This window comes from Mesoplodon densirostris, chromosome 6 (assembly GCF_025265405.1).
Source record: "Mesoplodon densirostris isolate mMesDen1 chromosome 6, mMesDen1 primary haplotype, whole genome shotgun sequence".
In the NCBI taxonomy this organism is placed as follows: Eukaryota; Metazoa; Chordata; class Mammalia; order Artiodactyla; family Ziphiidae; genus Mesoplodon; species Mesoplodon densirostris.
Window position 1 is genome coordinate 44,326,631 of NC_082666.1, and position 16,881 is coordinate 44,343,511.

The following is a 16,881-nucleotide window of genomic DNA, read 5'->3' on the forward strand; positions in this document are numbered from 1 at the left end:
AATTATATTGTAAGAATTTTCATGTCATTAAATATTATTCAAATTTATGACTTCATGTGGTCATGTAATTTTGTCTTCTGAATATATTATAATAATCGATTTGACTAATAGTCCATTGTTGGACATTTTGGTTGTTTCCAGATTTTCACGATTATTAATAACAGTGACTGTTCTTAGGTGTCTTCTTCTAGAAAACACATTTAGTGGAACCTTCCTCCTTCCTGGAGATAAAGGATCCTGCGAAGGGAGTGATTCCCTGGGTGAATTTCCTGGCAGTTAGGAAAATAAGATGGCTCGCTCCTTCAGCAGCAGCCTGCAGGGGGCAGTAAAACTCGCCTCTTTGTAGGCCCTGTCCTGGCAGCTCTGGCATTGCTGGATGTTTGAAGAAATTGGTTATTGTTTTGTTTTTTAGAAAGAAAGCATACATAGTACTTTGTGACCTTATTAGATAATTTTGTATAGTTTATCTTTTCTGGATGAAATCCAGACTGATGTTTTGAGCTTCTGTGAAATGTAATTATTGAATGTTTTTATCTTTTATTAAAAGTTACCAAAAAAATACATATTTATTGTAAAATAGACTATGGAAGTATACACTGTCACTCCTCATAAACTTAATGATGGAAATACTCCACACCTGATAGCAATCCTGCAAAAATTTTGGTAGGATGTAACAGTCTTAAGACAAATTACCATATATCTTATAAAATGTCCCAATCACAACCAAAATGCTTTTGTTTGACATATTTATTGAGTTTCTCTGTATCAAGTGGTAGTTGGTATTCAACCTGGATGCTGCACAATAAGCATCACCTTGGAAGCTTTTTAAGAAATACTGATTTCTAGGCCCCACTTTTCACAGATTCTGATTTAATTAAAGATGGGGCGTGGGTGTTGGCACTCTCCCTTTTATAAAGCTCCCAGGTGATTTTCAGCTGGGTTTGAGGACCGTAGATAGTGCTAAGCTATAGCCTAACATTAGAAAACTTTCAGAAAAGTTACACTATGATTTATGGTTAAATTGTTATATTTTATAATCACTGATAGTTTAGCACTCCCTGTTGTAGTACAGGTACATTAGAACTTTAAATGAACTGGGCTGTTAAAAAAGGTGTCATGATGGAAACAATGCAAGAAAAATGAATATTTTTTAAAGAAACAGTGACATGACAAGATCTGATTAAAGAGGAAGCTTGGTGCTGTAATTCAAGCACAGACTTGGGAGGTTTACTGCTGTGATTCAAATCCCAAATCCACCTACTCCTGTTCGAAATATTTTTGGATATAAACAAGTAACACATGTAGTAAGCTTAGGTTATTTTGGGTTCTATTCTGCCGTTAAAATAGAAACTCTTTTGCCTTTTTTGAATTGCCTTGCACTCTTACATTATGTAGGGGGAAACTGTTTTTAAAATGAATTAACAGGGCTTACCCTGGTGGCGCAGTGGTTGAGAGTCCGCCTGCTGATGCAGGGGACGCGGGTTCGTGCCCGGGTCCGGGAGGATCCCACATGCTGCGGAGCGGCTGGGCCCATGAGCCATGGCCGCTGAGCCTGCGCGTCCGGAGCCTCTGCTCCGCAACAGGAGAGGCCACAACAGTGAGAGGCCCGCGTACCGCAAAAAAAAAAAAAAAAAAAAAAAAAAGAATAAACAACTTTATTTATATTGAAATTTTCATTTATCATTGGTTATTTACCAAAAACTTTAAACCTTAGGATGGCTTGAATATTAACGAAACTCAAAAGAAACTAATTTAATTTAATTTTAATGAATCTACTACTGATTAATTCTTTTGAGTTATATATATAATTAATCTGTTATCTTTCAGTCAGTATATTAGACTCTACAAATCAAAATACTGGAATAAAGAATTTTTCTTTTGTCATGTGTTTTAAAAAATTGAGTGTGATGTGATTCCAAAAAAAACCACAGATTGTTTAAAACATACATATATATGACATCTTTTAGAATTTAAACATCAAAATGAATGCCATCTATTAAAATAGTCCTGTTAGCAGATTATCTAAAATTATTTAATGATGTTGCTGATGTTAGTTCTATTTTGAAATGCTATGAATTTTTTTAAAGGGACTGTCTTAGCTGGGCAGTATAAGCAAATGATAATTGTTTTGTGGTTAATTTAACTCTACTGGATTTTGATTAAAACTTGCTGTTGCTATTTTAAGTGATTGTTGGGGCCAAGGAATGCCAGGTGGAGACTGCAGATGAAGTGATGAGTCTCCTGGAGATGGGGAATGCAGCCAGGCATACAGATACCACCCAAATGAACGAGCATTCCAGTAGGTCACATGCGATTTTCACAATCAGCCTTCGTCAAGTGGCGAAAAATAAAGAGGCAGCTGAAGATGGATCGTGGTATTCCCATCAGCATATTGTCTCAAAGTTCCACTTTGTGGATTTGGCTGGATCAGAAAGAGTAACCAAAACAGGGAATACTGGTGAACGGTTCAAAGAATCCATTCAAATCAACAGTGGCTTGCTGGCTTTAGGAAACGTAATAAGCGCTCTTGGGGACCCACGCAGGAAGGGTTCACATATTCCATACAGGGATGCTAAAATTACCCGGCTTCTGAAAGATTCCCTGGGAGGCAGTGCCAAGACCGTCATGATCACCTGTGTCAGCCCATCCTCCTCGGATTTTGACGAGTCCTTAAATTCTCTCAAATATGCCAACAGAGCACGCAATATCAGAAACAAACCCACCTTAAACTTCAGCCCCGAGTCAGACCGTATGGGCGAAATGGAATTTGAGATGAAGTTGCTTCGAGAAGCTTTGCAAAGCCAGCAGGCTAGTAGCAGCCAAACTAGCCAGATCCATCGGGAGGGGACTCCTGATAAAAATAGGATCCATTCTCTTGAGGAGCAAGTTGCTCAGCTACAAGGAGAATGTTTGGGTTACCAAAATTGTTTAGAGGAAGCCTTTACCTTCCTGGTGGACTTAAAAGATTCTGTCAGACTAAACCAGAATCAGCAACACAAACTGCAGGAGTGGCTTAACGTGACCCAGGAGGTCACTTCATTCAGAGGACACCAAGGCATTGGAAACCTGGAAGAAGGACCACAGCATATTACCGTTCTCCAGCTGAAGCGAGAGCTTAAGAAATGCCAGGTACTTAGACACTACCTTTGTAAGTTAAAGACTAAATTTATCTGGACAAGTAAGAGTCGTTTTGGAATTTCAGAAGTTTTTTTGGAAAGGATTATATGTAAAATCTCATTCGCCTTTACTCTGTTTCTTTCTCCCTTTTCCTATTGCTTTCTCCTCATAATTCATCTCTTCCTTGGTTCCTCCTCCTTTCTCCTTCAAATGTATTTTAATTTGTTGTATTTATTAAGTAGGCTCTTGTGGGACTGGTCATTAACTTAGAGGATGAAAAGAAACACAGTTTCAGAGCAAAATTAGGTTAAATTTTATTGAGTTTTTAATCCCTCTTTAGGTCAGTGCTTCTTGAAAGAAAAAAAAATACTTCATTCCTTGAATTTGGTGTTTTGATTTTTTAGACAAATAAATCATCATATTTGATAATATTTAAGGAATGTAGCTATGTACATGTATACATATTGTATATGTGTATATTGAGTTAAAAATTACATTTTCCCACTTTTCATTTGAAAAACATTTGTTATTTAAAGATTATGTGTCACTGGGGAAATAATGGAGAATAGACATACCTAGTTCTGCTTATGTGGAGTTTGCAATCCGGTGGGCAAATGGATATTCCACCATTTTTTTAAAAATAGGAAAACATATAGGTAATAAAATGGCTTTCTAGTTAGAAATCTTTCCTCAATATCTGTTTGTATGTATTAGAAAGAAACCTCTATTACAGCAATTCTCAAACTTTTTGCTCACAAGTTTTCTTTACTTTCTTCAAATTGAGGTTCCCTGAAGAGCTTTTGTTTATGTGGGTTGTTATCTACTGATATTTACCATATTAGAATTAAAACAACAAATTTAAACTATTCACTCAGAACTAACAATAATAACCCAATTACATGTTAATATAAAGAACATTTTTTCATTAAAAATAACTATTTTACAAAACAAAAATTAATAACGGTGGAATTGCTTTATATTTTTGCAAATCTCTTTTCATGTCTGATTTAATAGAAGACAGGTGGATTTTCATATCTGTCAGCATGCAATTTGTTGCAATATGTTGTTTTAGTTGAAGTATATGAAGAAAATCCAGCCTCATCTAGATTTGTAGTTGGAAGAGAGGAATATTTTAATGACTTTTTCAGATAATTGTGCATATTCTTTGACATTACATCAAAACTCAACAAGCGGAAATTTCCTAAAGGTTACCTGCAATGTGGGATTTGAAACCATTTTGTTACATTAACATTCACTGATTTTTATCTTGTACTTTGAATGGATCTTTTATCCACACACGATTTTGAATCAACATGCATTGGACACTTGAAAAATATTTGTTTACTAAGTTATGCAGATCTTTCAATGCTGACACATTTCACTATACAGTATCAAAAAAACCACATTCCTTAATATCACCACTGATCTCACCTGCAAAGTCTTTAATTACTGGAAGCTGTCAAGTTTACAGTAGCAGAAGTGTTTTCCAAAATTCTAATTTTTGCATGAAACTTGAATTTTATCATTTGCAACAAATGTTATTAGTTGTTTTCCTTGAAATGATGGTTCTGTCACACATACAAGTGAATAGTTTGTCTGTTGTTCTTTAGAGTAAAAATAGCACCCTATGAAAAATGTGGTTAGTTCAGCTTGCAACTCAAACAATTGCACAAGATTTTTTGCCCCAGATAACTATCACCCTTCAGTATACAGCACAACTACTTTATGCATACCTCCCATTTGACACATAGAATACTAAAAAGTGCTCATGTGTTGAGATTTAATAAAATCCTGTTTATTGCTTCATCAAGATATTCTTAAGTGAAACTGGCATTTGTTGGTTTGTTTGTATTGTTAGTGCACAGCAGTGAAGAATACAGTGACTACCACTACAGTTTGGTGACACTTTCTTTATTCATACTAGGAGCCAGCAGTTTTACATATCATTGTTTTTGCACCATCAGTACAAATGACAACATGGTGAAAAAGGCAAATATCATTTTAGTATAACTAGGAAAATGGTTTCAACCTCATGGATACCCTGAAAGGATCTAAGGTTCATGCTAAAAGATTCACTACTGAATACACCATGAGAACTGCTGCTCTTTTACAAAGCTTTGATCTTTAAATATATGCATATAAAGTACTGCTCTTAAAATCATGGATTTTTTTTTTTTTTTTTTTTTTTTATCTTTTTGCGGTATGTGGGCCTCTCACTGTTGTGGCCTCTACCGTTGCGGAGCACAGGCTCCGGACGCGCAGGCCCAGCGGCCATGGCTCACGGGCCCAGCCGCTCCGCGGCATATGGGATCCTCCCAGATCGGGGCACGAACCCGTATCCCCTGCATCGGCAGGCGGACTCTCAACCACTGCGCCACCAGGGAGGCCCTGGATTTTTTTTTTTTTAAAGGCAGTAACTCTGCTCTGCCTTTTTCTTAAATAGAGCAGGCCTGGCCCTTCCTCTTTGGTATAAGAAACTGGCAGAACATTAAGTACAGGTAATAGGAAGCTTGAACTTTGTGGTACACTATAGGAGTTGGTGGTAGAAAGCATGCTTCTACGATGACTGATTTTGGAAGCCCACAAAACCCATCTGCTTGGGGGTGAGATGGGTAGTAACCTCCTCTCTCCATCTGTTGGAAACTCTACATTTAAACTTGCTCTAGATTATGTACTCTAGATTATGATATCCCAAAGATATTAACAGTCTTGATGAAAACTGGTACCATGATCAGATTGTTTTGGGAAATGCTAGGTTGCAAAAAACAAACAGGTTTCTTAATCCAAAGACTTCCCAGAACTTTGAAAAGTACTGATGTATATTATGAGTCTCCAGGTGAGAGATATAGCATTCAGTGTTTCCCAGTTTAAAAAAATGGATTCCCTTTTTTGGTCTGCAATCTTCTAGGCCTAGTAATCTATGGATACCACTGAACAGCAAATAGACAAATGATTGGTGTCATTCCTTACCCCATATGTCTCTAAAAAATTGTTTTTTAAACTTCATTTTCTGTTCTTTTTTTCTGTGAGAGAATATAGTAGTTAAGAACATGGGTAACAAACTTCCAAGGTTTGAATCCCAGCTCCTCTGTTTACTAGCTCTCTGACCTTGGACAAATACTTAACCTCTCTGTGCTTCAGTTTCCCTACCTGTAAAATGGAAACACTAATAATAAGCTCAGTTTAGTGTTGCTTTGAAAGCTATTAGTGCATTATTAGTTCCCATAAAGTGGCGAGAAAGATGCCTGAGCTATAGTAAGGCTTAATACACGTTAGCCTATTATGATCTCCTCTCATTTATTCTTCTTCTGCCTGGGCCTAGGTTATACATCTGTGACATCTAAGGGATTGGACTCAGTAGTTGTAGGTAGGGCCATGTGCCAGGGGTTCTGTGAAGGCAGCTCATCCCCTCATAAATACCTCTTAAGGCTCTTTGTTACTTTTTTACTCCATAATTTGAACACAAGGACAGTATGTGAACATGAATATACTCAACAGATAAACACTTTTAAATAAATAATAAACAATAAAACTGTAGCTTATAAAATATATGTAAAAATATTTAAATATGCAGCACTGGGAGACCAGTTACATTTTAAGCTTCTCGGATGGGCAATTAATTGCCCATAGCAGAGGGTATTAATTAATGAGAATTATAGTTATATTTTATTTTAAAAAGAGAAAAGTCATAAAGGTCATATAAATATATAGGGTTATAAGGACCATCAGGGTCATGCGTCCCCTCCTTATTTGGTCATTCAAAGATCCCAAGCAGAGAAAAGAAGGGACTTGCCCAAAGTCCCAAGGGAAGGCTGTAGCAAATTCAAGGCTGGCCTCAGTCCGTGGGTTCCCAGTGCAGAGGCCCATCCACCTCCACACCACCACCTGAGAGGTCACGCACATGCTCTGGTTTTGTGAATTAAATCTTGTTTGTGAAGAGAGCACCATTTTGTAAATAGCTGCTCATTCTTCTCTTTTCCTGTGGCTTAGCGGAAAGAGCATAGGCTTCGGATCTAGAAAGGCCCTGGAGTTGACTGTCAGGAATTTGGTTTATCCAGTGTGCTGTCTTTGGAAGAGGTGTTAACTCACTGAGCTTTAGTTTCTTCATGAAAAAGGAATCATGTCTATTCAGTGAGATATTTTTAAAATGCCAAGTTACAATCTAGCATAAAGTAGACCCTTGACCACTGTTAATTTTCTGTTTATTTAGTTCAAAATTTGTTTTAAAAGTATTATTTGCATATCCCGAGTTTATTTGGAGACAGGCAAGCTAAGAAAACTATACGTTTAACCATATTTCCAGACATCTTCAAAATATATCTCTTTTTAGTGAAAGGGTGCAAAATTAGCAAATGTTCTTTATTTAAACATCCAAATGCATTGTTATACTCTATAGGTCAGTTTGGGAAATGTGACCTCTTTATTTTTAAAAACCCGCATTAAAATCTCATGGCAATTCTAGAAAACTTATACAAATCTCATTGAATGTACTCTAGAACATGAATAACTGGCTTCAATCTTAAAATGCAAGAAATAAAAATAAGGAAAATCTTCCTATCTTCGTGGTGATTAATTCTTACATTATATCAGTAATAGGTCCTCTCAGCTGTTTCCGCCTTTCTTATAAAGAAACCAAAAACAAAGGATAAGAAAATTTTAAGAGACATCTTCAAGGTGTCATTAAACCACAGTTTTTTGATATTATGTGGGCTCTCTCTCGAGTATTTTCCACATTGAATCTCTCTTGTGCTTTCTTACCCTCCCCCCAGTGTGCTCTTGCTGCTGATGAAGTAGTATTTAATCAGAAGGACCTGGAAGTGAAGGAACTAAAGAATCAAATGCAAATGATGATGCAGGAAAACAAAGGACATGTTATATCTTTGAAAGAAGCGCAAAAAGTGAATAAGTTGCAGGTAGAGTTTTTTAATGTACCTTGCTCTGTATATTTCATTGGAATAGTACATGACTAAATAAAATAGCATTGTAAATGATAAGTGGGAATGTTTGCAAAAATAGGTTTCAGATGGAGTTCTGAACACAAGCACCTGAAAGAGTTATTACAGTTTTCCTCCTAAATTGGTGTGAAGGGAAAACATTTTTATTGTTAGCTTGACTTATATTTCAAAAATACAAAACCTTATATCCAGGAACTTAATTTGCAAATCATATTATGGTTATCATTTCTTTATACTTTCCCTTCCATTGTTTGCCAAAGTAATAGGCAATGTGATATTGTCAAGTGTTGGAAGGTAAACACATAATTTAAACTTTTTGATTTGTTAGATTATCATTTTATACTCCATCAGTGATTTGCTCTTTAATTTTGGCTAAATCTTTCAATTTCTCTATCTTAGCTTTTCTGTATTAACATGGATGTGCCTGCAGAGTAACATGGTATGTCCCTAAATATTATACTCCCTGGCTATGAACCCTACCACCCCCCAAACAGTTAATATCATTTAAAGCCTTTAGCTTCCAATCAAGGAGTAACTACTGCTCTGAGTAATAATCTGATTTAGGACAAATTAGACTTCGATTTTGACAATATTTTTGTTTTCTTTTTTAACCCTTATAATTCTGTAATAATTTAAAAACATAAAACATATATAAAATAATATGTGTTGTTCAGTGATTTATCACAAAGAGAACAGCTGGGTAACCACCACCAGTTCAGGAAATAGCACACTGCCAGCCCCTCGGAAGCCCTTAGTCTCTCCTCCTTGGAGAGAGCTGCTCTCCTAATTTTCATAATGATAATTTCCTTGCTTTGCTTTGTGGTTTTACTATGTATCCTTGAACACTACAGTTTAGTTTTTGGAATTTTTATAAATTTAATCATTCAATATATATTCTTTAGTATCTGGTTGCTTTTATTGAACATTTTATCTGTTCTGATTCATCCACGTTGTTGTGTGTAGCTGTAGCTTGATTAGTTTATAGCTGTACAGGATTTCATTGTATGAATATACCACAATTTATTTTTCTATTCTACTGTTGATAGACATTTTTTTCTATGAATTTTCTTAAACATGTCTCCTGGTGCACACGCACACACATTTCTTTTGGATTTGTGCCTAGGAGTTGAATTGCTAGGTCATAGGGTAGGCAAATCTTCAACTTTAGTAAATGATACCAAACTTTTTTCCAGTTTAAACTTGCACCAGCACTGTATGAGCATTCCTGCTGCTCCACTTGCTTGCCAGCATTTGTTATTGTAAATTTTTAAATCTTAGGCAATCTGGTAGGTATGTAATATTATTTTATTGTGGTTTTAATTTGCACTTCCCCGATGACTGGTGAAGTTGAGCACTTCTTCATGTTTTTTTGCTATTTGGATACCTTCTTTGTGAAATGCTCATTCGAGTTTCTTGCTTGCTTTCCTATTGGACTGAGTCTTTCTATATTATCTTCTGGGAGCTTTACTGTTTTGCCTTTTACCTTTTGCTGTACAGTTCTCCTGAAATTGATTTTTGCATGTGGGGTAAAGTAAAGGTCAAATTTCAATTTTTTTCTATATAGATATCCATTTGTTCCAGCGTCACTTTTTGAAAAGGCCATCTTTTCACCACTGTTCTGAGTGCTGTCTTTGTCATAAGTCAAGGTTCATTCATGCATGCATCTATTGTATATTTCTGGGGCTTCTGTTGTATCCCATTGGTTTTTCTGTCTTTGGACCAATGTCACATTTCTTATTTATTGCAGGTTCCTAATAAGTCTAGATATTCTGTAGAGCAAGGCCTCTGCTCTGTTTCCCTCCTCCCCAAGAATGTATTGGTTGCTCCATATAAATTTTAGAATCAGCTTTCCAAGGACCACAAAAAAAAAAAACCAAAAAAAAACCAACAAAAAAAACCTTTTTTGTGATTTTGGTTGGGATTGCATTAAATCTATAAGATACATTTGGAAAGAGTTAACATCTTTTGATCCTGAGTCTTTTTACTAACCCATGAACATGGTATATTCCTCCATTTACTCATGTTTTCTTTGGTTTTTCTTAATAATGACTTTTTTATGTGTATGTAGAAGTATTACACATCTTTTGTTAGATTCATTCCCAGGTACTTTATTTTTTTATGTGACTATAAATGGAATCTTTTCAGATTTTCATTTTAATTGTTTGTTGGTATGTGTAACTGTATTGATTTGTGTATGTTGATAGCTTATACCCAGCAACCTGATTAAATTCATTTTTTAATTCTGATATTTTATGTAAATTCTTTAGGATTTTCATTTATAATTATGTCGTCTGCAAATGATGACATTTTTATTTCTTCCTTTATGATCCTTACACCTTCTGTTTTTTTTTTTAACCTTACTTCATTGACTGACATCTTTAATTCAGTGTTGATACCAAGCATCCTTGTCTTGTTTCCAACTGCAGAAGAAAAGCTTTCACTGTTTCACTATTAAGTATCATGTTTGCTGTAGATTTTTTTTTTTTTTTTTTTTTTTTTTTTTACTTTTTGGTTGCATTGTGCAGTGCATGGAACTTCCCTGACCAGGATCAACCTGTGCCCCCTACAGTGGAAGTGTGGAGTCTTAACTGCTGGACCACCAGGGAAGTCCCAATATATATTTTTTTAAATTTATCCTTTATCAAACCAAGGAAAATTTCTTTGCTGAGAATTTTTATTATGAATGGATATTAAATTTTATCAAATGATTTTTCTTTATCATGATTTCCTCCCTTCCTGTTCATGTGGTGAATTGTATTGATTTTTCTAATTTTTAAACAAACCTTATATTCCTGGAATAAACCTTTTTTTGGGTCATGATGTATTGTGTTGGGGGTCCCCAAGACCACCCTCAGGTTGGATGATGCACTAGGAGGACTCAGCATATAGTTGTGCTCATGGCTAAGATTTATTACTGTGAAAGGAGAGCAGGGAACAGGGACATAGAGTGAAGTCTGGGAGAAACCAGGCACAAGCTTCCAGGAGTTGTCTCCCGGTGGAGTCACCCACATGTGCTTAATTCCCCCAGCAAAGACTGTGACAACTCATGTGAAATGTTGTCTACCAAGGAAACTCAGAAGAAACTCAGGTTTTATTGAGGGCTGGTAATGAAGGCATTCTCTGCCCAGCATGTACCAAAATTCCAGACTACCAGAAGGAGAGCAGGTGTTCAACATAAACCACCTTGTCTGTACAAACACTTTGAGCACAGTGAGCCACTCTTACCAGTTAGGGTGTTGGGAACCCTCTTAGGATCCAAGTTCCCAGACACCAGCCAATGGACAACCTCTTAAGTAGGTCTTTCAAAGGATTGCAGTCAGGTCTGCTGTGTTAACTGTTTTCTACAAGTGTCCTTGATTTGGTTTGTGATTATTTTGTTTAGGATTTTAGCATCTCTATTCATGTGTGAGATTAGCCTATATTTTCCTTTCTCAAAATATTCTTGTTAGATATTGTAACAAATTAGGTTAGCCTAATAATATAGGTTAGGTAGCATTCCTTCTCTTTCTATACTTTGGAAGAGTGTGTGAAAAATTAGTGTTATTTCTTCCTTAAATGTTTGGTTGAATTCACCTGAAAAACATTTGGGACTGGAACATTTCTTTGTGGAATGTTTTATTATGAATTCAATCCTATTTTCTTTTTGCCCCCCTTTTGATAAGGTTTATTTGTCTAAGAATCTAACAGCTGTGTCTAAGTTTTCATATTTATTTGCATAAGTTTGTAATAGTCTCTTATCTCTTTAATGTTTTTAGACGTGTGATGATATCCCCCCTTTCATTCCTGGTTATTTGTGCCTTCTCTCTTTTTTTTTCCCTTGATCAACTTCACCAGGGGTTTATCAATTTTATTAGTCTCTTCAGAGAAGAAATTCTTGACTTTGTTGATTGTCTCTAGTATATGTTTATTTATTATTTAATTAATTTCTATCCTTATCTTTATTATTTAATTTTTTCTGCTTTTCTGGGGGATAGGATCCTATGCTATCTTTCTAAATTCTTTTTTTTTTTTGCTTTATAACAAATTTACTCAGTTATACATATACATATGTGTCCATATCCCCTCCCTTTTGCGTCTCCCTCCCACCCTCCCTATCCCACCCCTCCAGGCGGTCACAAAGCACTGAGCTGATCTCCCTGTGCTATGCGGCTGCTTCCCACTAGCTATCTACCTTACGTTTGGTAGTGTATATATGTCCATGCTGCTCTTTCACTTTGTCACAGCTTACCCTTCCCCCTCCCCATATCCTCAAGTCCATTCTCTAGTAGGTCTGCGTCTTTATTCCTGTCTTACCCCTATGTTCTTCATGACATTTTTTTCCCTTAAATTCCATATATATGTGTCAGCATACAGTATTTGTCTTTCTCTTTCTGACTTACTTCACTCTGTATGACAGACTCTAGGTCCATCCACCTCATTACAAATAGCTCAATTTCATTTCTTTTTATGGCTGAGTAATATTCCATTGTATATATGTGCCACATCTTCTTTATCCATTCATCCGATGATGGACACTTAGGTTGTTTCCATCTCCGGGCTATTGTAAATAGGGCTGCTATGAACATTTTGGTACATGTCTCTTTTTTTTTTCTAAATGTGACCTGATAATCGTTTCATTTAATTTGAGAGAACAGTAACACTGTAAGAGATAAAGTGAATTAGCAAAGCACTGGAGATTCTTCCAAATAAATGGTGTTGCTAAGTGATTTGATAAAGTAAATGTGTTTAGAAATAAGTCAGTCTTTACTTTTACCTGCCTGATTAAATATTCACTGTATGAATTTTTTTTTTTTTTTTTACAAATTTAATCAGTTATACATATACATATGTTCCCATATCCCCTCCCTTTTGCGTCTCCCTCCCACCTTCCCTATCCCACCCCTCCAGGCAGTCACAAAGAACTGAGCTAATCTCCCTGTGCTATGCGGCTGCTTCCCACTAGCTATCTACCTTACGTTTGGTAGTGTATATATGTCCATGCTGCTCTTTCACTTTGTCACAGCTTACCCTTCCCCCTCCCCATATCCTCAAGTCCATTCTCTAGTAGGTCTGCGTCTTTATTCCTGTCTTACCCCTATGTTCTTCATGACATTTTTTTCCCTTAAATTCCATATATATGTGTCAGCATACAGTATTTGTCTTTCTCTTTCTGACTTACTTCACTCTGTATGACAGACTCTAGGTCCATCCACCTCTTTACAAATAGCTCAGTTTCATTTCTTTTTATGGCTGAGTAATATTCCATTGTATATATGTGCCACATCTTCTTTATCCATTCATCTGATGATGGACACTTAGGTTGTTTCCATCTCTGGGCTATTGTGAATAGAGCTGCAATGAACATTTTGGTACATGTCTCTTTTTGAATTATGGTTTTCTCAGGGTATATGCCCAGTAGTGGGATTGCTGGGTCATATGGTAGTTCTATTTGTAGTTTTTTAAGGAACCTCCATACCGTTCTCCATAGTGGCTGTACCAATTCACATTCCCACCAGCAGTGCAAGAGTGTTCCCTTTTTTGCACACCCTCTCCAGCATTTATTGTTTCTAGATTTTTTGATGATGGCCATTCTGACTGGTGTGAGATGATATCTCATTGTAGTTTTGATTTGCATTTCTCTAATGAGTAAAGATGTTGAGCATCCTTTCATGTATTTGTTGGCAGTCTGTATATCTTCTGTGGAGAAATGTCTATTTAGGTCTTCTGCCCATTTTTGGATTGGGTTGTTTGTTTTTTTTTGTTATTGAGCTGCATGAGCTGCTTATAAATTTTGGAGATTAATCCTTTGTCAGTTGCTTCATTTGCAAATATTTTCTCCCATTCTGAGGGTTGTCTTTTGGTCTTGTTTATTGTTTCCTTTGCTGTGCAAAAGCTTTTAAGTTTCATTAGGTCCCATGTGTTTATTTTTGTCTTTATTTCCATTTCTCTAGGAGTCTAAATTCTTTAGATGGATGCTTAGTTCATTGATTTTTAGCCTTTCTATATATTTTTAGATATAATATATGCATTTAAATTTATATGTTTCCGGGCTTCCCTGGTGGCGCAGTGGTTGAGAGTCCGCCTGCCGATGCAGGGGACACGGGTTCGTGCCCCGGTCTGGGAGGATCCCACATGCCGCGGAGCGGCTTGGCCCATGAGCCATGGCCGTTGAGCCTGCGTGTCCGGAGCCTGTGCTCCGCAACGGGAGAGGCCACAACAGTGAGAGGCCCACATACCGCAAAAAAAAAAAAAAAAAAAAAAAATTTATATGTTTCCTCCTAAGCTTATTTTTATGTGCATTCCACATTTGCCTCAAAATATTTCCTAATTTTTATTGTGACTTTTTTCTTTGACCTATGGGTTGTATAGTTATTTTATTTCCAACACAGGGAGGATTTCTTTTTATTAATTTTTAGCTTAGTTGCATTTATTAATTTTTAGCTTAATTGTATGATTTCAGTTCTTTGTGTTGAAAATTGCTTTATGGCTTAGCATAAGGCCAGTTTTTGTAGGTACTACAGAAGTGTTTGAAAAGAAAGTGTATTCTGCAATCATTGGATTCTCTTAATCCTGTTTATCCCGTTATTCAAATCTATATTTTTACTCACTTTTTTGGGGTCTTTTTGTCATATCAGTGATTTAGAGTGATGTTAAAATCTCCCACTATAATTTTGGATTTGTCTTGAGAATAGTGACCATTTTTGCATTATATATATTTAAGCTCGGTTATTAAGTACATAGAAATGTAGAATTGTTATATCATCCTGGTGAATTGACCTTTTTTTTTAAATCACTTTTTACCTCATTTTATCTCTTCCAATGGTTTTTGCCTTAAAGTCTATTTTATATTAATATAGCTATACCAGCTTTATTTTGATTAATATTTACATGGTATCTCTTTTTCCATCTTCTTTTTAATCCTTCTGTGTCTATTTTAGTTGTGTTTCTTGTAATTAGCAGGTTAGATAATTTTACAGTTCTTTCTGACAGTCCTTATCCTTTAATTGGATTACTTAGTTCATTTCTGATTTTAACATAATTACTATTACATTCTGGTTATAATCCCACCATTGTGATTTTTACTTATCCTATCTGCTCTATGTTCCTTTTTCTCTCCTTCTTACCTTCTTTTGGATTAATTGTGTATTTTTAAATTTACTTCATTACCTTAGAAGTTGTACTTTCACTTTTTTTAATGGTTATTCTGGAGAGTATACCATGCACCCTTGACTTAATACAGTCTAATATTAATTTGTATTTTTACCCTTTTCCTAGAGAGTATAAGGACTCCATTTAATATCCCCCGTCAACTTTTATGCTATTGATGTTTTATATTTTACTTATCTGAATACATGACTTTTAAAATAAAGTTACATTTTATAGCTCAGCATTAACACAGTGAAAGTTTAAGGGGTTTTTTTTCTCCTATTTAAACATTATAATACATGTGAAATATTAAGATGAATGACATTTCTTGTTTACATAATTTTGTGCTTATAAAACAAAGATTGATGTTAGAGCTTTCTAGATTGGATATACTTCAAAATTTTTCTTTAGAGGATATGTAAGAAGCTAAACCACACACGGTGTCTCCCCCCCCCCCATATAATTTATTCTGCCTTTGATTTCCAAGTTCTTTCTCCCACGACTCTCAGTTGCCTATCTTCTATCTCTTTGTGTTTCTGGCTTTCTTTTTCACTGAGTAAAGGCCTTCACTTCACTGCACCTGTTACCACTTTCTGTCCCCTTTGCTGTCACCTCAGCTATTTGCGATTTTCTACACTTTTCAACTTTCTCGTCTCTTGTTACTTCATGGATTTCACTCTGAAGGTTCGAACTTTTATAAAGATCAGCTAATCATAGTGCTTCAGGTTGGCAGGCTAACCAATCACTGTGTGGGGCACTGTCTTGTACACTCTTTAGGCAGTATTCATTGGTGCTTACTATTCAAAAGTTTTTACCACTCAGGACAATCCTCAATTCTTGTGAACACCAGAAGGCTAGTCTTTGTTTTTTTGTTTTTAGAAAAAAAATTTTTTTTTTTTTGCCTGCGCCACGCACCCTGCAGGATCTTAGTTCCCGACCAGGGATGGAACCTGCGCCCCCTGGTGTGGAAGTGTGGAGTCTTAAACACTGGACTGCCAGGGAAGTCCCAGAAGGCTAGTCTTTGGATGAATGAGGTTTTACTGTTTTGTTAAGGTAGTTGTAATTTTGGACGATGTTCAGTTATTTTTAATCATTACACACATACTGAGGTTCTCTGTTTTTAAAATTCTTATCTCTCTTCTACAAAGAATGAAAAAATAATAGAACAACAACTTCTTGTGGATCAACTGAGTGAAGAACTAACAAAACTTAACCTGTCAATGACTTCCTCAGTTAAGGAAACTTGTGGAGATGGGCCAGATGCCAGGATACCTGAAAAGAGACCATATACTGTACCATTTGATACCCGTTTGGGGCGTTATATTTATATTCCAGGAAGATCAGATTCCAGGAAGGTAAAGTCTAAGCATTAATTTCTTTTTTATTATGAGATTTTAAAAATATTATATATAATATAATATCACAGTGTATTTGTATAGTCTTAGCAGGTTGTTTTTCCATTTGGTTTCATACACTTTTGTTTATACTCTTCTTTTTTGTTTGTTATGTATACTCTTTTTTAAATCATGCTTCTTTTTAATAAAAAAATTAATAGGTAGGAGAATGTATAGATATATTTGGAAGGAATAGTTGAAGATAATGCTTACATTTATCAAGGAGAAAAAAGCTACCCTTTGCCATTGTATTTTCAGTCATGACTAATAAGTCTGATATCTTCATGAAT

The 16,881-nt window shown here is 35.7% G+C and overlaps 1 protein-coding gene across 4 annotated transcripts in view; it reads left to right on the forward strand.

Moving 5' to 3' along the window:
• The window catches only part of KIF27 (kinesin family member 27), an 89,533-nt gene that overhangs the window by 13,727 nt on the left and 58,925 nt on the right, over positions 1 to 16,881 (forward strand). For all 4 annotated transcript variants that reach the window (XM_060101721.1, XM_060101723.1, XM_060101722.1 and 1 more), the window contains 3 exons: positions 2,186 to 3,129; positions 7,887 to 8,030; positions 16,346 to 16,552. In XM_060101721.1, coding sequence (XP_059957704.1) covers positions 2,186 to 3,129; positions 7,887 to 8,030; positions 16,346 to 16,552 — 1,295 coding nt within the window. The remainder of the gene's footprint in view (positions 1 to 2,185; positions 3,130 to 7,886; positions 8,031 to 16,345; positions 16,553 to 16,881) is intronic.